The 23,797-nt window shown below is 35.8% G+C and overlaps 3 protein-coding genes and 1 pseudogene across 4 annotated transcripts; 2 read left to right on the top strand and 2 right to left on the bottom strand.

The window, feature by feature from the left end:
- Positions 1-4,825: 4,825 nt before the first annotated feature.
- Positions 4,826-5,752, bottom strand: LOC132065715 (protein FATTY ACID EXPORT 2, chloroplastic-like). The gene has a single exon (XM_059459233.1). The coding sequence runs from the start codon at positions 5,750-5,752 to the stop codon at positions 5,018-5,020; it is 735 nt and encodes a 244-aa protein (XP_059315216.1). The 3' UTR covers positions 4,826-5,017.
- A 7-nt stretch (positions 5,753-5,759) lies between these two features.
- Positions 5,760-10,341, bottom strand: LOC132065716 (uncharacterized). Its single transcript, XM_059459234.1, has 4 exons — positions 10,255-10,341; positions 10,039-10,107; positions 8,274-8,380; positions 5,760-5,876 (listed from the first exon to the last, which is right to left on the bottom strand). The coding sequence occupies exons 1-4, from the start codon at positions 10,283-10,285 to the stop codon at positions 5,799-5,801; spliced, it is 285 nt and encodes a 94-aa protein (XP_059315217.1). The 5' UTR covers positions 10,286-10,341; the 3' UTR covers positions 5,760-5,798.
- Positions 10,342-19,095: 8,754 nt separating this feature from the next.
- LOC132065714 (uncharacterized) lies at positions 19,096-21,825 on the top strand. Of its 2 annotated transcripts, XM_059459232.1 has the most exons (4): positions 19,096-19,651; positions 19,742-19,812; positions 20,651-20,749; positions 20,967-21,825. In XM_059459232.1, exons 1-4 carry the CDS (start codon positions 19,242-19,244, stop codon positions 21,167-21,169), a joined length of 783 nt encoding a protein of 260 aa, XP_059315215.1. In that variant the 5' UTR covers positions 19,096-19,241; the 3' UTR covers positions 21,170-21,825. The 2 variants fall into 2 exon arrangements, with proteins under 2 accessions (XP_059315215.1, XP_059315214.1); XM_059459231.1 differs by having other exon boundaries at positions 19,102-19,812.
- On the top strand, positions 21,179-21,826 carry LOC132062361 (LEAF RUST 10 DISEASE-RESISTANCE LOCUS RECEPTOR-LIKE PROTEIN KINASE-like 2.3; annotated as a pseudogene).
- The last annotated feature ends 1,971 nt before the right edge of the window (positions 21,827-23,797 follow it).

The raw sequence follows: 23,797 nt of genomic DNA, 5'->3' as shown, positions 1-23,797 counted from the left end.
CGAGGGGAAAATAAAAAGTAATCATGCAAATGAATTCAGATACGGCAGCCTTAAATTCTCTAAAATTACGAACTAAATGCTTGTGCTTTCACAACTGTTGTATCCTAACCACTAGATATATGATGGATAACAGTCTTAACTTTAAGCAATTAAGATCAATTCAATATATTGAAAATACCCCTCCCGTCTTATATTACTTATCCACTTTTTTTTATTTTTTTTTTATTTTTTTATTTTTTTTAAGTCAAATTATATAAACTTTAATCAACATTTTGAACTATATTTTTTATCCATATTGATATGAGAAGAATTACAACTTGTAGTACTTTTCGTATAGTTTTGAAATATCTAAATTATATTTTTAAACTATTGAATTGATCTAATCCAATTTAGTTCCGAAAATTGGTGAACTTAACTCTCAAAAAGCGAAGCAGGACAACTAATATGGGACAGAGGGAGAAATCAAGAAGTAAATTAATACTCCCGCCGGTCCATATTTATTTGATATATTTAGCTTGGGCATACCCTTTAAGAAATCACTCATCCCTAGTAATTAAGAAGTATTTTCACCAAATTAGCTTTAATTAGATAGTATCCATTTAAAATGATTTCTTGGTTATGTAAAAAATCACTTGTCTAAATAAGGATAATTTTGAAAAAAATAATTATTACCTTTATTATTATGGATAAAAACTTATTTTGAATTAAATATAGAAGCTAAAAACACCATATGATGTAGACCAGAGGGTGTAGCTTGTTTGGAATGTCATTTTGTAATTGGATTTGGATATAATTAGGCGTAACCGGAGAAGAATTTGCCCGATTCCCCCTATCTTGGGGTGGCCTTTAATTTTTTGCGCTCAAATCGCAGGAATTTAATTTTTGCCCTTCGGCACTTTAAGTAATAAAAAAATGGCTAAAAATACCTCTGACGTCGGAAAAACAATTTTTTTTTGTATCTATGTCTAATTTCACAAGGAAATGTTTCATAGAATCATAATTTATCAAATTAAATAAAAAAACTTGATTCCTATGCTTTCTATAGCCACTAGCCAGTAAATGATACTCCCTTCATTCCATAATAAGTAGTGTTTTAGGCTTTTTATTTTATTTCAAAATAAGTGGTGTTTTAGGATTTTAAGAAGAAATTGATCTTATTCTTCCAAACTTACCCTTATCTATAATCAAGAATCATTAAATAACTTCCTTTTTCTAGGCATTAATTAGGGGTAAGTTAGTAAAAGCACTCATAATTTTTTAGGAGTAAGCAATTTCTTAAGGAGTGTGCATAAGCTAAAAACACCACTTATTATAGAATGGAGGGAGTACTTATTTGAAAGTAACTACTGTGTATTGATGGAGAAATAATCATTTATGCTTGTATAATTGCATCCAGAAATACGTAGCTTATGAAATAATGCTTGTTAATTTGATTGGTACATTATATATGAAATAGACATCGTAATTTGGAGAATTCACAGGTTAACATGCATTAGAAACCACAAAACTTGCATTTCTTTAGCGTACTGTCTTGTTCGTGCCACACACTTGCCCTGCTTCTGAAATCTGAGGATCGGCATCATAGTCTAAACAAAAATTGGCCAAGAAAATGATGACCCGGTGGATGATTGAAAAGAGAAGGATTAAGAAGATGAAAATAAAAGAACTCAAAGTGGAGAGAATTGGTCGGGTAGGTTTCTAAAGGACTATGTATTTAAAAATAGGGGGTGAGTCATTTGATTCTGAGCTTGCCACGTGTCACTCTATCAAAATTAAGGGCAAGTTTGGGCTTCAGTAAAATGGGAGGGGCATATTTAGATCAAAAGTATAACGAGAGGATTATATTTGGACTAAAACTCAAATGAGAGGTATATTCAAATTATTTTTGATAGTACTGGTGTATATTCGGCCCTTTTCCGTAAAATGTATTAGCTGGCAGAAGAAAATGGGGTTGACAGGGTATTATTGAATGATGAATTTCGTGTAATGTCTCATGCCATGTCTTTTTATAAGGCATTTAACTCTCTCGGCTTTGAAGATGTAACATTAAGAAATATATGAATTGTTCTGCCAAAATATCTCAATAACATTGTATACAAAGTATATACATATCCTATTTATGCACTGCAACTATACTCAAAATCAATTTGTTATATCTGCAGAATATTATTAAGGATATTATAAGGCTTTGAGAATGTGAACCACTTATATTCAATGCGTTATGTCTGTTGAAACTTAATGGATATTATAAGGCTCTTAGAATTTGAACGAAACAATAGAACACGGGGCAATTCGCAGAATTGCCCTTCTTTTGGGGTGGTCTTTAAATTTCATCCTTATTTGTATCTTTAAATTTTGCGGAAACCCCTATGCCCAGGGTTCCGAATCCCCACTTCGATCAAAAATTTTAAAAAAAAAAAAAAATTCGAAAGGCAAAATTTGAATTTCGCTATGCCCTTCCGCCGTAATTTTATTTATGTTTAACCAAAAATCTGATGGGGGACGACTTTTGCCTTGAAGCATATATATATATATATATTATATATATATATTATTATATATATATATATATATATATATAAGTAAACTTTTAGTTATGCCTTAACTAAAAAAGTGTGCCCCATAAGACATAACTAAAAGTATGCCCCATGGGAAACTTCCTTAAAGAATAACTAAAGTTATGCCGGACGCATAACTATAAGTTCCGCCTTATAAGCGGTTTACGCCTTAAGGAAAGTTACACGTATAGGGGCACACTTTTAGTTATGCTAAAAGTCGCTTAAAGCGCATAACTAAAAAGTATGCCTCGTAAAGGCGGAACTTTTCCTAAAGGCATAACTAAAAGTTTGCCTGTATAAAACAGAAATCTATGTTTAAGGAAAAGTTGACCGCATGGGGCATACATTTAGTTATCTTTAACTAAAAGTGTGCCCACATAAGGCATAACTAGGAAAAAACTTTTTAGTTAAGGCTTAACTAAAGTTCTGCTATCATATCTTGACGGACCGACATACTTGTTATAGAATAACCAAAGTTATATAGGACTGACATACTTATGCCAAGTCAGCCCATAAGGCATGAGTATGCGGGGTCCGGCATAACTTTGGTTATTCCTTAACAAGTGTATGTTGGGTCCGACATACACGCGACCCAAATCTTGCCTTGCGATTTTTTTTTAAATTTATGCTTGAGTGGGAGTTTGAACCCAGAACCTCATGATTTCTGCGCGAAGCTCAGGATTGCAACACGAAGGGCAAAAATTAAAGACCAGCAATATGAGGGGCAAAATTTAAAGACCACAAATATGAGGGGCAAAATTTAAAGACCACCCCAAAAGAAGGGCAATCCGCGCAAAAAAATGTAGAAGATCAACTGTCATTTCTTATTTTGGGCCGTCCTCAGCACGACAATTTGCACGATTGGCCTTCATACAGGCTGGTCTTTAATTTTTGTTCCTCAATTCGCTGGTCTTTGATTTTTTCCCTTTGCTTAAAAAGATGGCCGAAAATATCTCGAGGTTTTGGGTTCGAAACTCAGTAGAGTGAAAAATAATAATATTTTCGCAAGACATAGGTTTCTATGAACCTATGCCTATTCGGGAGAAGTTACATAGAACCCATGCCGGAGACGGTAGACTTTGCCTTGTAAGACAAATATGCCTTAAGGCATAACTAAAAGTCAGCCGGTTCCAGCAGACTTTACCTTAAGGCAGCCTTTTAGTTATGCCTTAAGGTTTTGCAAAAGTCATTGCCTTGTGAAATTATTTATTTTTTTGACTGAGCGGGAGTTCGAACCTAGAACCTCAGGGTATTTTCGGCCACCTTTTTAAGCGAAGGACAAAATTTAAAGACCAACAATTTGAGGGACAAAAATTAAAGACCACAGCAAAAGAAGGACAATCCGCGCAAAAAAATGAAAATGTTGATTCTGTTTGTTTCTTGATATAATAGATGTAATTTTCATATTTGCAAACAAAAAACCTATTAAGTTGACTTGAATAAACTCGAAAAAGACCGAACCAAATACACACTCCTAGCGAATAATATAGATAGTACAAGGTGTACATTAAAGGAAATTTGCCACCCGTCACCTTCAAATCTTGAATCCGTCTTCCGATCATCCCCTTATTCCTTCTTTCTTTCTATTCCGCTTAGTTCCAAAGCTCTACTTGGTATTTTTAGTGTTCATTACATCGTTTTATGGACTTCGTTGAGTAGTGAAGACCATTTATCGGTTAAGCAGGTGTAAACTTATCAAGAGTACTATACAAAAGGAAATCCTTGCCCAGAAACACATATAATTTGGAAATGATTTTGTTATCTTGATCACATCCAGGTTATAGTTGAGATACTGTTGGATCCTCCAACACCGACGAGACTTATAGCCTGTTTAGCCAAATTTATTTTCTCACAAAAGTACTTATTTTCTCCAATAAGTGCTTATTTTAAAAAAGTAAAGTGTTTAATCAAGCTTTTAAAATAAAATAAATATTTTTGAGAAGTAGCAGAAACTATTTTTTAAAGCTAAAAAAAATAATTTCTGTCTAAAAATATTTTTGAGAAAGATACACTTAGAAGCAATTTTTAAAAGCTTAACCAAACACTAATTGCTACTCAAAAGTACTTTTTAAATTAATTGACAAGACAAACTGCTTTTAAGCAAAGTACTGTTTTGAAAAGCACTTTCAAAAAATTCACTTTCCAAAATAAGTTAATTTTAGAAGTTTGGTCAAACAAGCTATTAACTGTTGAATATGGTCGAGAAATATCTGGAAAATCACATTAAAACAGTAATAATGGAGGAAAACTTCAAAACAGAATGAATAGACGTCGGAAAAAGAGGGTTAAAACAAGGTGCCCTTGATACATCATTCGTGTTCACTAGAAAGCATACAGCTGAGAAAACATAGCAAAATCCAAATTCAAACAAACACAAACTATAATTCACAGTAGAGAGTAGATACTAATGATTATCCGTGTTGAGTCTGTTGACCAATACTTGGCTCATTTTAGGGGATCTAATGCGCAACGCGCAATATTCCATGCAAATACCCACCAGTCATAACAAGAGACACAAAGGAGACGACACCAGCTGGGAAAATCTTCTTCGATTTCAGAAAACGAGATCCCATTACTCCAAGAAGTCCAGCCGAGAGGACGAAACCCATTGCTGATGCCATAACAGGTTGTGTTGGAAGCATAACATAAACAGAGTACAGAAGGGCTGCAGAAACTCCACCTGCAATCAGGGATTTCGTGCTGCCACTCTTCAGATAACCCATAAAGCCACCAGCTCCAACCAAGAAGGCATAGCCCAATGTCAATTTTTGGGACATAGAAAGGGCCATTTTCTTTTTACTGTTATGATCTTTGCCTTCATCTGACCCGTCCTCATTGCCACCATCGTTATTATTATTTCCACCATTATCTCCCCCGCCGCCACCATTTGCACTCCCGGAATCACCTCCACCGCCACCTGTCTCTGGCAGAATATCGATTCCTGGCCCAGCTGAATCAGCAGTAAAGGTAGTCGGCATTGTAGAGTCAGAGACAACACTGGCTCTGACTAAATGCTTTGATCGAGTGGAGAAGTTCAGAGACACTGTGCAAGGGGTAGTCAAGGGATGCAGAGATGAAAGAAGTGACCTCAAAGGCTGACTATGAGCAACGAAATGCTGCCTTTGACTCCAAGCTTGGAAGCGGAAGTGAGGCAACACGATGGAGGACTGAGAAATGGCCAAAAATTCTCCCATTGTCTGGAATATGAAATAGAAATGTGTACGCTGTATTACTAGAAACTTATTTTCGGGATGTCTTGTTTTCTGCAGGTTCTGTAGTCTCAGCAACTTCCACAAAAATCAGTCTTCCGTCAACAATCTGCAGTTGATAGATCATTTCAATGACACAGCAGAAATAGACTCAGACAGCCAATGTAGGATATATTTCACTAGGAGGAAATGAAATTAGATGCACTTTATAAAGCTGGAAAACAAATTCCATTGGGAAAGTAAGACAATCTTTCTGCAAAGAGATAATGCCACTTAAAATCCTCCCAAACATTGAGGATTTCTAAATTTTAGCAGAGAGCAAGAATCCATTCACGGCACTTATAACTATCATTTTTTTTTTATTTTTTATTTTTTTGCAACAAAATCTCACAAATCCAATATATGGATCAACATGAAACAAACAAAACAGACTTTCTTTTTGATAAAATAGTCATCTACTTTGGAATTATGAAATAATATATAAAATCAAGACTTTGGACATAAGTAAATCAAAGCACAATTGTTACAAACAACCAACCACCACAATCTCAAATCAGCTTCCAAGCCAAAGCTTGGTGCATTTTTTTTGTTTTTTTGAGAAAGGTAACTTTGTATTCATCAGTACCAAGATGATACTGGCTGTAAGATAATCACAAAAAGGCCCAGAATCTTACAAGGAGTCAAAAATCTACCGGTGATTATGCATCCACTACATAGTTCTCTTTACACCAGAATTGGAAAAAAAAAAAAAAACACAATTTAGCTTGATTCTCTGAATAGAATTACTTCTGTTCTCAAAACATCTACTGTTCCTAGATTGAACTCTCATGTCAACAAGAAACCCTTAGTTCATGCATTATTTAACTAAGATATACAAATAAACCACACAGCTGCACCAAAAGTTTTCCTAACATATTCACATTATTGATATAGGATTTCTACTGCTCTCAGCAATTGTGCTTTCTGTAAACTCTATTAATCTGTCTGCTTGATACTTTAATCGTGTCTATCTCAAATTATAACAATCTTTTTGCTCACAAAGTTTAGGGATCTGTTTTGAACAACTTAGAGTCCATTATGCCATTGTGACACTAAAAACACACTCACAAAAAAAGAAAAAGAAAAAAAGAGAGAGTCACGGAAGAGGGAATGGACGCTGATAGATGCGGCAATTAGGTACCAATATTAGATGAGAAGTCAAGAAAGGTATTGAACACATAGGGTAGGTGGATAGAGTAGCTTAATAGAGGGGAAGCAGAGAGTTCATCAGTTTGGAGGGCACCAGGATTGGAATTTGATATCATAATTTTGTTCTTCGATGGACATATTTTGTGCATATGAGTATTCTTTCTTTCTTCTTTTTCTTGTTTTGTTTATTACCGGCTGAAAAAAATTCTCATCTCCAGAACACACTCCATTTTTTAAGCCCTTATTTTTCTTGAATTGAGAACTTTTGTATCATCTTTAGTCTTTCCTAAAAAACTTCCCAGTTTCTTATCAATAACTCAACGACTACCAGTACTTAACGCAATATAACATCTTCGAACAGTGAACTTCAAGAAATTTTGTCTCTACTATGCTGTCTGCAAAACCAGAAGGAAGACGTGCGAAAACAAGATATTTCCAGTCTTCATTTTCACTAAAGAGTTTATGCGTCAATCAATTCAAGAAGGTAGGATATATCTCCATACAGGAAAGTTAGATTTTCTTAGATGGTTATATTCTTTGCATGTTTGGTTATAAGCCTATGAGTTCCCCAAACTTATTTTTTCCACCCTTATCGTTGGCTCGTTTTAGCAGTGATTGTCCTGTCTCCAGCTGAAAGCATTTGCAGGACCAATATCAACTACCACATACCCAGTGAAATCATATTCTAAAAGTCCTTAAGACCAAAAAATGCACCAGTAGATGCCGGTTGATAGAATAAAGTTCACCAAGTCAAACAGCACGCTGAAACGATTCAGCTTGAAATAGATCTTTCGCTTACAATTTTGCAGCAAAGTGTTGGAATTAGACATCTGCTTCCTCTAACCTATGATTGATAAAGTGTTTTTAAGCCGCTAACAGTCTAAGAATTGTCAATAGGTAGATACACACCTAGTTTAAAATGCGGAATACAACTAATAACCATAATTCCTTGTCCCCTTTCTAACAATAGGTACAGATTTAGTAAAAACTTACTCCCTCCGGTCCATTTTACTTGTCGTCTTTACTAAAAATAGATGGTCCAAACTAGTTGTTATTTTAGAAAGCCAAGATATAATTAACTATTAGTTTCAACTTTTACCCTTACTCAATAAATGTGGAGAGAGATTAATGTGGTGAAAAAGAGAGTAGTATTAGATTGAGATCAAACAATAAATAAGGATAATTTAGTCAAACTACCCTTCTAGTTAATGGTTTCTTAAGAAGCGTGGAAAAACAAACATGCCAAGTAAAATGGAATCCAAAATTCTATACAAAAACACGTAACAAAGCCTAAATATCTACAAAGCTGAGAAATTACCCTTCCGTTCATGGAATTCAATGCATTTTGAGCTTCTGCTTCTTTCTCAAAGGTAACAAATCCAAAACCTTTAGGCCTTTGTGTTCTTGGATCTTTAACAAGCCTTGCTGCTCACCCAATTAACAAATCAATATCAATCAACAAAATTAACTAAGCCCTAACCCTAAACTAAAGGCAGACTCACTTAACATATTAATCATGAAATAAAAATCTCATTTTTATAGAGAGTTACAAAGCAATTACATATAGTGATTAAATTTAATACTTAATATACTTAAAAATAAAGATATCAGTTAACAAGCCTTGCTACCCACCCAATTAATAAATTCATATCAATCAATCAAATTAACTAAGCCTTAATCACAAACTAGTTGCAGACCCAGTTAACAAATCCATATCAACATATCAATCAATCAAATTAACTAAGCCTTAATCCCAAACTAAATGCAGACCCGGTCAGTGGTAGATCTAGGATTTTCACTGAGGGGGTTCGAAAAATAAAAATGTAGTGCTTGAGGTTCCAACTTGGAACCTCAAGGTGAATTTTGAACCCCCTAAACCACTGAACCAACCCCTACTCTTGTGTTCAGGTATTCAAAATCTATATATGTACACAAAAACTCTAAAAATACCTTATATATAAAGTGTAATTTATTGCCGAGGGTGTTCGGGTGAACACCCTCACTGGGCTGTAGATCAGCCCCTGGACCCAGTTAACAAATTCATCATAAAGAAAAAAAATCCTAGCTTTATAGAGAGTTACAAAGCAATCACATATAGTAGATTAAATTTAACACTTAAGGGGTCGTTTGGTACGCGAGATAAGGTGGGACATCCCAAGATTAAGCTAGGGATGAAATTTATACTGTGTTTGGTTGACGGTATAAATTTATCTCAACCAAACACAATATAAATTTAATCTCTTATCTCATCGAACTTGGGGTTATCTTAACCTAGCTCCCAGGTGGGATAAAATAGTCCAAGGATTGTAATTTTAGGACCATAATCCTGATGTAATTTAGTCCGTATATACTTATAAATAAATATATCAAGAATACAAAAACGAATAAATTAAACACATAATGACTAAATTTAACACTTAGGGGTCGTTTGGTACGCGAGATAAGGTGGAATATCCCAAGATTAAGTCTTGGGATTGAATTTATACTGTGTTTAGTTGAGGGTATAGATTTATCTCAACCAAACACGGTATAAATTTAATCCTGAGATATCGCACCTTATCCCATCGAACTTGGGATTATAGTCAATTTAGTCCGTGAACCAAACAACCCCTTCATATACTTAAAAATAAAGATATCAGGCATACATCAATGAAGAAATGAAAAGTAACCTTGTCTAACAGCGCCAAAAGGTGAAAATAGCAGTTTGACTAAAAACACACCAATACATCCTCAACTCCACCCACCCCACCCTATCCCCCTGCCTACCCACCCCCTCCTACACCCCCACCCCTACCCCCACTACCGAAAGTTGCAACCCAAATCCCAAAACATCATGTTATTTTTCTATAAATATATGCAAATCACCGATATTTTCCAACTTGCGTACCAAACACAAGAAAATGAGTAGGAAAATCACTTATTTCCAAGAAAACATTTTCCGTCATACCAAACACACTCTTAATCCCAAACTACTTGTAGACCTAGTTAACAAATTCATCACGAAGAAAAAAAAATTCCAATCTTTATAGAGAGTTACAAAGCAATCAAAATAAAGATATATCAGTAAAAAATGCAAAGTTAACCTTCTTTAACAGCGCCAAAAGGTGAAAAGAGCTTCTTCAACTGTTCATTCGTAGTGTAAAACGATAATCCTATTTAACAACAACAAATAATCAGTATTAGGGTTTTAATAAGGATTCCACAGAACATATATTAGACTATACAAGTTTGTTAAAAAAAAAAAGAAAAAAGCTTGTTATATAAAACAATAAATTTATATATTGGGAGAGAGAGTTTACTGTTGACAAATAGCTGCAACCCTTTTGCCATCTAAAAGTTTCGAGAGCATCTGTGTATCCAGTTAAAGAGACAACTGCAATTATCAAAATTGCATATTGGTCACTGTTTTAATCGAAATTGCATATCGGTCCCTGTTTTTTCTCTTTAGTTGTGGCACCTTCCGTCCAGATTTATGTGAAGATGTTTGATCGGACAGGAAGTTTAATAGTAAAACAAAATACGAGTTTTAAAATTTGTAGTCTAAAATAAATCTTAGACATTTGTGAGTGTAAAAATTATTTCATTAGGAGTAAAATAAGTTTTTTTAAAATTAAGTTATTTCTAATTACAACAACAACATATCTAGTGTAATCCTACAAGTGGAGTCTAGGGAGAATAGAGTGTGCGTAGACCTTACTTTTAACTTGAGGCTTAATAAAAAAAGCGTGCCAAAAATTGAAAGGGAAAGTATTTTTTTTTCCCAATAAAAGCTACTCCCTCCGTCCCAAAAAAATTATCGTAGTTTGACTTGACACGCAGTTTAAGTTTAAGAAATGAAGGAAGGCTTTTGGAATGTATGCTCCAAAACAAGCCTTAGATATTTGTGTGACTGTAAATCATCCCATAACGTTAAATTGTTTCTAATAATAGAAATGTGTCAATCTTTTTGGGACAAATTAATCAAGAAAGTAAAACAATCTTTTTGGACGGATGGAGGTTAGACAAGACAACTGTATATTACTCCTAATAACCAAAAATAGAAGACGTAAGACATAGGAGCAAATGCCTAGGTTCGTTCCTCAACTGTACAATGTGGATTAGACATGCCTAAGTCCTTAGAGGAAGAGGTGTAGATGTCAAACTATGTTAGAATTAGAGTGAGGAGTAAGGGATCTACACTCGTATACAAAAATGGATGTATCAATTAAGCTTACAAACAGTTACAAAACTATGGTATGGATAAAATCATCATGTAACGGGGGTTGAGGTAAGCGTGCTACATTGTGCTTTATTCATTCAGAAAGCTCATCTAGCCTCTCTAGGAATTTTTCCAAAACATGTTAGCTATAGCCTATAGGGAACACCTCAAGGTGAAATCCCAACTTTGCAAGAGGACACTTGAAACATTATTTCCCTCTGTCTATAGATGTTGAACTTGAAAATGATGTAATTGAATTGCCTCTATCATTTCTTAGGACTTGTATTCGCCCTTCAACATCTTAACAATCAAGAGTGAATCTAATTCAAGAATGATTTTTTTAAGATTGTTTGAAGCAACCTAAGAGATGCAAAAGAAAGCAATTGCAAATTGTTAGCACAGAAGTGAAAACCCTTAGCAAATTCCATTATTAGCACTCCATTGCTATTCCTAATGATGTCCCCAATTCCAACTATAACACTACAATTGCTACCATCTGTGTTATTTTTTAACGGATCAGTGGGAGGCAATTTTCGTGTCACTCTACATATCCGTAATGCACGCTTAAACCTTTCAATAAGCCTAGAAATGACACCCTATGAACCCTACCAATTAAAATATCTGTAGTTAACTTTCAGAAGCAAGACTTCGAGGGATAAGTTTGTATCATTATACTTAGCTGCACACCCATCCTTTCAAAGTTCCCACCAGATAATATATGGAACACATTAGGAGTAAAACTGTGTACTTCATTCACAGATTAAGTGAACCACCAACTTTTACAAATTTGTTTCATGTCCTCAGCTATACTTGTATCATTATATAAAATGTTTCTGTATCATCTGAGCCTTCCAGTTGTGAAAGAGTGAGATATGTATGCTTCACTTGGTTTCCTATAATAGTAGTATCTCGAAGGACCCTGTTGTTACACCTCGTCTTTCGCATACGTTAAAGTTTCGTCTTAAGCGGATTGTCGTAGGCTCGTATTGGGAATCATTTGGGAAGTTGTGTATGAGACCTATGGATGCATCTCAGAGTTATATAAGTCCTTAAACATGTTTGGAAAAGAGTATGAAGGTTAGGCGTCAAACAAATCGGAAAGAATATGTTTCGTCAGAAAAATTGGACCAAGGCAGTTCCACGGCCACTTCCATGGACCGTGAATCATTTCACGGACCGTGAAAGTGGTGTTGGGCCACCGTGGAATGGTGGCAGTGGGGTGGAGTCACTGGAATCATCCCACGGATCAATCCACGGTCCGTGAAACATTTCACGGCCGTGAATTGGTGCCGTGAAATGTATGTCGGTTAATTTTTTGGCTAAGTTATATAAAGGTGGTCCATGACTTGGACCTCATTTTTCTTTTTCCAAAAAATCAGAACCCTAAGGTCCTCCAAACTCTCTCAAAAGTTCTCTATCCATCTTAAGCCATCACAAGAGGTATCAAGCTTTAAAACCCTAAGCTAGTTCATGGAAGGTGATTGTTCTTGCTTCTACTTGATGTTGTGGTGAATTTGGTCTTGAAGCAAGTTGTGTGGGTTGAAGTTCTTCAAGTTATGAGGTATGTTCTTCATCCTATTTCTTATGTTGAGTTGATTTGGAGGTTTAACAAGTCTTAAAGGTGAAGAGAATCATGGTAGAGAGGTCATAAGGTATTGAGTTGAAGTTATTGGCTATAATGAATTTGAAAGGAAGTTTTGGATTGATTTGAGTCTAGCTTGAATGTAATCCCTTGGCTATGGTATTGTTGATGTTGTTAATGATGCTTTAGAGTTAGGAGGAAGTATATGATATAGGGGAGATGTTGTCCAATTTCCGTTAGCTCACCTGTTAGTTTAATTTGGCCTTATAAGTGTCTCAATGACTTACCTTAGTGTAGATCATCTTGAATGTAGATTGGCAAGCTCGGGAAGATAGATGTTGAGTGGTTAAGTAGACGACGAGGTATGTTAAGGCTATCCCCTTTTTTTTTTGGCATGATCATATTGATACAATTATATACGAACGACATCCATAATGACTCCATTCTTAGAAATATTAGAAGCGTATGTTCTTGATCTTTTTATGATGTTATTGATTTTGCCTCATGATTATTGATCTTATCTTATGATTGTTGATCTCATCTTATGGTCATTGATTCTTCAAGGTGAGATATGATGACGATGTTAGTTCTATAAAGATAATCGGAGGTATACCGACGTTACGTCACTCCGATAGAGTCGTAACACTTCTTTGACCTTTCATGCATGCTTTATATATATATGTATCTATTTTATGACACCGCGCCTTATATAACCGGTCGGGTACGATCTTATCACCTTATGGTCATTGATTCTTCAAGGTGAGATATGTGCACACCTATAAAGATAATCGGAGGTATCTTAGCTTAGTTAAGTACGATATGATGATGAGAGCCCCAAGAGTGGCTTAATGATGATGATACGATGATAGCCCCAAGAGTGGCTTAATGATGATGATACAGCCCCATAGTGTGTATCAGATATTTTTAAAAAAAAATGAAAGCATCCATGTCATCCGCCTTCAGAGGCATTCAGATGTACAGGTTGTTTCTCTTTTATCTTATGTTACTTTCATGTCTTTATTATGTTGTTTTTCATGCCTTACATACTCGGTACATTATTCGTACTGACGTCCTTTTATTTGTGGATGTTGCGTTCATGCCCGCAGGTAGACAGGAAGACGATTCACATCCTTAGGTTGTCTTCTCAGCGCTTGTATTGGAGCACTCCACTTGTTCCGGAGTTGCCGTCTAGCTTGGTATGATTCTTTTGTGTACATTTGGGTATGGCGGGATCCTGTACCGTCCTTATTATGTTTTGCACTCTAGTAGAGGCTTGTTACACCTCGAAAAAATTTCATGTCGTCATGCGGTAGATAGACTAACGCAGTGTGAGATGTATGCGATGTCCCTACAAGTAAGAAAGGTTGCTTGGCGATTCTAATTAAGATTCCAAAGACATTTGAGGCAAGAGAAGAAAGTTCGTTGAAGAAGGCAAGGTATAAGTCATGTTTTGGAAGGATTTTTGCAAAGTACCGAGTTAGTGTTGATTTAATAATGTCTTGAGGAAGAGTTATAACGCTCCTTAGATTGTTAATGAAGTGTTAAACAAGTGTTAAGAAGGTTCCATAAGGATTAGAGATCAAACGAATCGACGAGATTAACTACGAAAAAGTGGAGTTATACGACCACTTATACGGTCCGTATAAGGGTCCGTATAACCTTAACAGGAAGGGAACATCCTTGATGGTGAAGTACGGTCACTTATACGGACCGTATAAAGTTATACGGACTGTATAAGTGTCCGTATAACATGATCGGGATAGCTTTTTTTTTTTCTAGTATAAATAAGTGATCCAAGTTATTATTTTTCATTTCGCACCTTCCTCACTTCTCTCAAGAGTTCTAGAATATTCCATATATCATACCAACATAAATTCAAGGTGAATCCAAGATCAAACACCAATAATTAGTCGAATCAAGTGCAAAGAGGCTAACAAGGGTTCATGGAAGCTAGAAATTTCCTTGGAATTGAAGTTAGGGTTTTCTCCAAGTAAAGTATTTTCATCCAAAGCCCATTCCTATATAATCAAAGGTGAGTTTTATGATCATTTCATGTTATTAAGAATATTGAATGATTGAAAGACTTGGATTGAGGCGGAAAGTAGAATATGGAGCTCAAATGTGAAGATAATGGTATTCTTGAATAGTGACTTGACTTGAATTATAGTTCTTGACATGTTGTGAGTATGATCTTGTTATAAATGATATGAATAATGTTAAAGAAGCATTATATGAGGATGAATGTGGTGTTGTATTATGGCTATGGTTATGGATGACTTTGAGAGGAAATTTTGAGAATTGAATAATGACTAACTTAACGAAGTCTATTGATTATGATATTGTGGGTGTGTTGTTGATGTTTGAGAGTTGTTATATTATATGGAGAAAGTTGTAGAAACAAAGGAGATGTTGCCCAATTTTCATTAGCTTTAGCTTAAGCTTAAGTATATTATCGATTATCCAATCTTAGTACGAATTCTCTTGAATGTGGAATCGCCAGCTTCGAAGGAAACCATTTAGTTGATAAAGTTAAGGAAACGAAAAGGTGTGTGAGGCTAGTCCCTTCGTTTCTAAGACATGATTCCTATAATATGACTTCCTTTATCTTTCCATGACTTTCTCATATTCCAGAAATTATAAGTCTATGATTATTAAGAGCTACTCGCAAGATAATGATAAGAGACGTGTTATGGATGTGATAATGATAACAATGAATCTAAATCTAGAGACCTTAAAGCTCATGATGTGATATTATTATGAAGCTAATGATCCTTATATGATTCCTTGATGTTGTTCATTGTTTTTAGACTCACCTTATGATGCTAGTTTCTTCAAGGTGAGACATGATGATCATGACTACTCCATAATGGAATCGGGGGTTCTCGACCTTACGTCACCTCGATAGAATTGTAGCTTTACTTGAGTTCTAATGCATGCTTTATGATAAATATATAATGATGAGATTACACCGTGCCTACATGGCGGAAGCGTAGACATCATAAGCGGCATATACACCATGTCTAGATGGCACGGGCATACACCACTAGTGGGCGGCGTGAGATGTTTACCTCGACACGGGAGGCTTGAAGCACGACGATCACACCGCACCTATATGGTCGGGCAGTTACATACATATGTTCACATGATATGATGTTGTTTATTATATGAGTTAGCATGCATGACTCTGCCTTAAGAGGCAATCAGTTATAGGTTACTCATTTATCTTATATTCTTGCATCTCTTTATCATGTTATTGTAAGATAAACTTGCATCTCTTTATCATGTTATTGTGTATGCCTTACATACTCAGTACATTGTTCGTACTGACGTCCTTTCTTTTGGACGCTGTGTTCATGCCCACAGGTAGACAGGGAGGCGGCCCAGATTCTTAGGAGCTATTCGGCAGATTCACAGGAGCACTCCACTATTCCGGAGGTGCCATTTGTTGATACATTCTTTTGTGTATATATTTGGGCACGAAGGGGTCCTGTCCCGTCCTTATGTCTCAGTACTCTAATAGAGGCTCGTAGATACATATGCGTGGGTAGTAGTTGTCTCATGAATACATCAGTGTATATTTTTGTATATCATTTTTGCAGCCATGAGGGCTTACGTATATTTATGTATTGCCTTGGAGATTATATGTGTCCAGGATGGATATGATGACTAGCGTTTTGATTGATGCTCGGTAGTCAGCTCCGGATACCCGTCATGACCCCCTCGTCGAGTCGTGACAAGGCTCGTCGACAAATGTATGCGATTAGATGATCTATGGCCTTCTCGGTCTATATATATTGTTGTATCATTATTTTGATAGCCTTGTCGGCTAGTATACTTAGGTTCAGCTTGATGACATATGTGTATATATATATCTTTTGGGCTTGTGTCCCTTCCAGCTTATGATATCTATTAGTTAGCAGGTTGTCTCGTGACGGCCCTCATGGCCCACATTCAGGTATGACTATGTGATGCATGTATGTTTTGTGGTGCCTGGTAGGTTAGATCCGGGTGCCCGTCATGGCCCTTCGATTGGGTCGTGACACCTGAACACCAAACCTTCATCCGTAGGTAATCTCGTCTCAACATCCTTATCATGAAAAGAGACACTTTAAAAGGTATCTTTCTATGCCAAACTTTCTGTGAAGATAAATTGTTGCTTCTAATATTCCTCATTGCATTAAAAGCTAATTTACAAGAGAAGTGTCTATCTATTGAAGGTTTCCACAGATAACGCTTAATCAGACATTGAACTCCAACCAAACATGTCACTGTTTATGACAAGCCAATTAGGTGAAACCACGCCGTAATCTATTTTTGACATTTTCAAAGTAATAGCATCCAAATCCAATAGCTAAAGTACAAGTTCAGCTAAGAGCCAGCTTACACCCCTATCACTAGTGCAAAAAACCTTGACTATGACTTCCCAAGAGTCAAAGTCGAACCTTTCTTTCTCTTCTTCCTCTCCTCCAAAACAAAACAAGCACCTTCAACCTTCCCTTTATCATAGGGGTTAAGTTCAGATAAATTTGAGGACGTATTGATGAAAAATGATCCAAATGTATGATGACTCTTGATTATACTGATGTAAAAATGAATGAGATATCTCAAAAAGAAGTGTCCAAATTTATTCCTACTAAAATAGTGTCTAGATCCCTGTCTCATGGCTATTGTAACAGACCTTTCAGAAGTCCATCTTCATTATAAAATAACCCTTTATTTGCTTTGGTAACGTACTCCTTATTAGTCATTAAGCCCTTTTATTACCGTGACAACTCATGCATTAGCTAACAAATTTATCGATAGCTAATATATATTCAATCATTAATTTTTCTAACATCTGCAACCAATTGTTACAGCTCCTTGATGAGCTTTCAATCCTTAGCACATTAATAACCTTCTTGTCCGTTGGAGGCATTTTGAGCCATTCTAGTGAGATGCCTATTCAACTATATAAATTCCAAGTCTTTTCCTTTTGGAGTGAGAGAGATATATATCCATAGGTATTCTTCCTTTCATACCAATGGTGCTGAGTTTTATATTAAAATAAATCTTTATTAGATTCTGGCTCCTAGTTTTGTACTAGAAGAACTTGTTGAATCTTGGGGGATACATCTTAACCGAGTGATATATCCTTAAGGACAGTGTCTTAATTGACACGCCTCAAGCTATGAGATTGTTCAAGAATTCCCTACAATTTCGTGACCGAGTATTTTCCGTAAGATTTCCAACATATAATTGTTCTGCATACATCTGACAATAAGATAATTTTAAGAAAGTAAGAATAATGATATTGCCTTATTGGTTAGCCTAAATGTGACCTCTTTACATAGATATGTTGTGGACTAATGGTTGGCATGTCTCTATTCTATGTTTTTACTTTAAAGTGTTAAGAAAATGGGCTTGATATTTAACTCAACCTCAAAAATTAGCTCATACGGTGAGAATTGTCCTAGATCATATAAGGAGAGTACAACTGAAATGCTCAAACCAATGAAGACTGTTAAAGGGGCTATCACCAAGTCAAGTCTCCCTCTACCTGAACGTCAATATCCTTGAATTTTTGTTTTCATTTTCTCATGAGTTATATTTCCAAGAAGAGAAGTTTGATCATGTTTTAACACATGGATTGAAGATTGGGGAGTGAGGATTCAAGTGGTCCTATGTGCTTACTTTACTGAGTCTGATTACCTAGTTATTAGGGCTAAATTTGATGTAGATTCTTTGTTAAAAAAATAACATATTAAGAAAAGATATTACTAAGTTGTAATTTATCTCATATTATATTAAAAAAGAACTGCACTTTACTATGTAGACTCTCAAAAAGCAAAATATTGCGTCCTTTTTGGGGCAAAGAGAATATCCCAAAAAGAAGTGAACCCAGACATATTAAGTCAGTCTCTTCACTGGGCTTGACAATGAAGTCTTATTATTGCTGCAAAGACTTCAAGTCTTTCCACCAATAAGTAAGTACTTTAGTCTTCCCTCACAGCACCTAATTATACGTTTCTCACAACTTTTCCAAAATCCACTATGCTTTTAAAGACAAGTGTAGTGAACAACTTCAGTTTATATGGTTTAGCATTACAACCAGACGAGAGCATTATTCCACAGTCAGATTGTCTAGACAGAGAGAAAGGAAAGCTCAGGTCAGTAAGATTTTCACATGAAAAGGACTTTGGACATGTTGAATCATTTCTACCCTTTGTCTGAACTAAGCAATAGATCAGAAGAAAGCATACAAAAGAAGTGAATGCCATATTGGATCCCATTGATCAAACAAATTTCCTCTCTCAAGAAGAGAGAGACTAGATTGTGTGTGCTTTCTTCTGATCTGTTGCTTAGTTCAGACAAAGGTTAGAAAGGATTCAACATGTTGCTTTCTTCTGATCTGTTGCTTATTTCAGACAAAAGGGTAGAAAGGATTCAACATGTCCACAGTCCTTTTCATATGAAAATCTTACTGACTTGAGCTTTCCTTTCTGTCCGCACAACCTGACTGTGGAATAATGCTCATGTTTGGTTGTGATGCTAAACCATTTCCAAAAATTCAACTGCTTCCTGGAGGACATTGGTCCTATGCTTTAGGAAAGCCATATAATTATATAGTTTTGCTTGTTGATCCGATGCTTCAAATAGCATTGAGGCAACACAATTGCCAGGCTTTTAGCCAAAATATCTCCGATCCTGTAGCCTCTCCTTCTATTTCTGTCAAAATCCTGAATTTTCACAACTTCTTCAAATGCAGTATCACCAGCAACAATACCCCTAATAGTACCCAGAAGAAGAATGATCATTTTGCTGGTTATAAAATGTACAATGGCTGTAAAGTCTTTAACATATACTACAAGCTTCTCAAAGATGATAGCGTTGAAGACATTCGAGCAGGCAATCTTACAGCTAACTGTTCCCTTATCAGGTTGCCAATTAACCCAAGATCAGATGGTGGTGGTTTGTTCAATATGTTAAGTCCCGTTTTTCTAATTGAATGGAAATTGTCTGATGACAGTTACCAATGTCGCTATGGTGGAGGAGGTCAAAGCCAGACTGATAAACCCAACAAATTTCTTTGTCACAAAGGTATGCATCTCCATATAATCTGCTCCTTTTGAAGGTCAAATTCAAATCTGAAGACCCTTCCTTATTCTATACCACAAACCCATAATTTGTAATAACATAACATTTGCTGTTTTTAGACAGTTCAAGTAACAGAGAAAATGCTCTAGCTTATGGTGAGCTGGAGTAAGAAATTGAACAAAAACTTTGGTTTTTCTTTTATTTGCATCTTTATGTGCACTGATTGTGAAATTGTGCTGATGCCGAGGTGTTTAATTACGTCCAAAGATTCAACCACTTAGTGGGACGTACTTCCAGGATAATTCATTTATCTTTCTCTCAGTATCCCCACATATCATGATTTTCTAAGTGCTAAACTAGTGTCAAACTGTCAATAACCCTAATAGTAAAGAAGATTAAACTTTTTCTTTCTGTTTATGATATAATTGAGTAACTATGTTGTTGTTGTTGATATAATTGAGTAATTAAATGACCTATGCTTGTGACTTAAAAGATAACCGAAAAAAGAACTAAAAAGAGAACAGAATGGAAAAAGAAAGACAAGAAAACGATTATTAAACGGAAAGAAATGTCATTCTATGGAACTTACAAGTGTTAGTATTGCACACAGTGGCGGAGTTACATTGCTCAAAGGGAAGCTACAAGTCTTCGTCGAAATATTATACTGCTGTGCAAATAGTGTAAAAACAATTAATAAATATCTATACACAATTAATTGTTAAATCCCTTACACATGAGGGAAGCTCTTGTGTAGCGGAAATGGAGGTTCAAATTTTATTTTAGGATGCAGAATCAAAACCCAAATGTGGCGTTCTTACTTATCTTTGAATCCCTTTGTTAGATTTCTTGGCTCCACCACCGGTTGCAGCTGTAAGAAATCTACTACCAGGAACATCAAAAATAGGCCATCTTCGGACAGCCTGGTTCATGGTGGCGACAGGTAACTCGTCTTCTTTGTTCTTCTCTGAAACTGTGACTGCCAGATAATCTTTTCATATACAACCACTTTATTCCTTGCTCTTTCAGACTGTTTTCTTTTTGTACATATCTACTACTTGCATTGTCCCAAACAAAGACTATTTCTCAGATAGTGACATGTGATTTTTCAGAATGCATTTATATTCTCTGATGGTGTATGACTTCATATTTTTCCACAGGTACAGTTTTCTCTAGTGTTGGATTATTGATTTTGCTCTTCTGCTTCAGAAAAAAGGTTTTATGGCACAAGTACCTCATATTTTGGGAATCTAAAGCTGAGGATCACCGGAATATTGAAGCATTTCTTAAGAACAATGAGTCATGTGCTCCAAAAAGATTCAGCTATTCAGAAGTCAAAAGAATCACCAGTTGCTTAAAATGATTCCACGAATCACCAGAGATTTCTGATTTTGGCCTTGCCAAAATTTGCATGAAAAAGGAGTGCTGTGTCAATGTTAGGTCCACGAGGGACTATCGGTTATATGGCTCCAGAAATTGTTTGCAGAAACTTGGGAGGAATCTCTCATAAGTCTGACGTCTATAGCCACGGAATGGTGGTCCTAGAGATGGTTGGAGGAAGAAAAAATGTTGATAACGGAGTTGATTGCACAAGTGAAATCTACTTTCCACATTGGCTCTAGAAACATATTGAACTGGACGAAGAGCTTCAACTAATCGGAATAATGAATGAAGAGGAGAAAGACTTGCAAGAAAGATGGTGATGGTGAGCTTATGGTGCATACAGACTGATCCCTCAAAGCAACCATCCATGAGCAAGGTTGTGGAAATGTTAGAAGCAAACCTAGACTCCGTGCAAATTTCTCCCAAGCCTTACCTATATTTTCCCTCAAGATCAGAGGTAGATTCATCAGCAGAACTGGCCCAGTCTTTATTTGTTGATCTGTCAAATGTTATTTCTGTAGTCTTATTTTGTTGTGTACTTTTAGCCAAAAGCTGGTATGATTGCCTCTGTTTTTCTTCGACTACTGAATTTATTACTCCCTCTGTACCATTTTATAAGACACACTTTCTTATTTAGTCTGTCCCAAAAAGAATGACATTTTTATGTCTAGTCCTCCCTTAGTTTCAATTTCTGTGATGTTAAGTTTCAAATCATGACTGGGCCAGAGGTTTAAGAAACAAAGTGGGACAGAGGTAGTACTTGCTCCACGCTTTTCTCCTTGAAGATGGTGGCAGATCCAGAATCCGATGTGCTTAGATATCCTTGAGAGTGTGGTAGCTGCAAATTCATGATTTTCTTAATGATTGGTTGCTAATGGATCAGTTATTTGCCTAAAGGATTTCAAGAACTGTCCACAGGAAATCAGATGTACATTCTCCTTATATGAATTTAAAGCCATTCTAGTAACAATTTGCAGAAGTATTTTGATGGAGTAGATCAAATTTTAAGTCAATTACGCTAAGAAGTAAATGTCAGTGCTTAACTAGCAAAAAGAGGAAAAACTACTATGTGTAGTAATGATGCATGGAGATTTGGGGTGGGGTTGGGGGGTGGAGGTGGGGGTGTGGGGTGGGGGGATGGTATCTTTCAGTGAAGTCATATTATGAGAATCTTAATTAGGGAGGAGTTTGCTTTTTCACATATATCGCTATGGATCCCAAGGGTACCGAGAAAGGTATATTTTTTCACTTAGCTAGCTACGAGGGGGTGATCTTGACGGTGGAGAATTTGAGGACGTGAAGGATTACTTGTGTCAGTTGGTGTTTCATGTGCAAGAATCAGGAGAAGATGTGAATCATCTTCTTTTACATTGTCAGATACAGATAGCTTCTTATTTATGGTGGGAAACTTTGAGACGGTTCGCAATTGAGTTGGTGATGCCGAGCACTGTGGAAGAACCAACGTTTAGTTGTGACTTGGGCCTTTAGAAGAAGGAAGATAAGATACAGAGCATAGGATGTTGCTCCTCTAGCACTTATGTGGATTATATGGAGAGAGAGGAATAAGAGAGTTTTTGAGGGAGTAGACAAAGACTTAGTACACTTGAGGAATAGCCTATTTTCTCTTATTTACTTTCGGTGTAGCCACAAGCTTCCTACATTATTTATAGAAAAAACATATCTTCTTGTAAATTGAAGCTCCAAGATCAAGTAGTCCAGTAGTCCCAATTTGTTTGATCCTATGCATTTTCAGAGCTAATAATGGATAATTGTATTGCAGTTAATTTAGATATCTAAAAATTGAATAAGTATTTACGACTTGTAAGTGTGTGACAAGTTGTAAATGTGTCATATCAAACAGAGAAAGACTACCAGGTAACAATCATTATGGGTAAAAGAATTTTAGCTATTACTACAAGAGTTTTATCTTCACACATGCAGAAAAGTGCCTGAGTAGGAAAAACCCCTCACAGCATTTCAAATGTGTTTCTTTAGTTTTGCTTTCTTCTTATGGTAAATTTCATGTATGCATTTATTGATTTAGTGTAAACAGCAAGTGCAAGTAATTGTTTTCTATTCAGAATGCGTGAGAAGGCTTCAGATATAATATAATCATAGTGGGATATGCCATAACTGAATAGGTATAAGACTTTAACTACATATGACCAAACACAGAGAGAAACAAACAGCTTGAATCAAAGAAGAAAGAACAGAAAATGATGCATGATCAGAGAAGCAAAGTCCTTAGAGGTTGCCGATCACTGCAGAATTGACGAGTAAACTCTGAAATGTTTGGTTGTATCTAATAATTAACGCGGAGACTTTTCCAATCCCAAGTTATTGTGGTACAATTCTTTATTAATCCATTTATTTACCAGGATTTACTCTTTCTACTAGTTCAATGATTCAACTGCCCATGGCTAGAGACGGATCCGGGATTTTAACCTATAGGTTCAACTTTTAAGGTTCCTAGCTTTTAAACCATTATACTTTTTAAGTTATGTGTTCATATTTTATCTACTATTTATTGCAATTTTAGTGAAGTTTTAGTGAATAGGTTTAATAGAGGAGTTTGGGCAGAAAGAAGAGGAACTTGAAAAAGACAGCT

The sequence above is a fragment of the Lycium ferocissimum genome, chromosome 7 (genome assembly GCF_029784015.1).
Source record: "Lycium ferocissimum isolate CSIRO_LF1 chromosome 7, AGI_CSIRO_Lferr_CH_V1, whole genome shotgun sequence".
NCBI classification, from domain to species: Eukaryota; Viridiplantae; Streptophyta; class Magnoliopsida; order Solanales; family Solanaceae; genus Lycium; species Lycium ferocissimum.
Note: the sequence above shows the minus strand (reverse complement) of the source record. Positions and strands in the feature narration are given on the sequence as shown.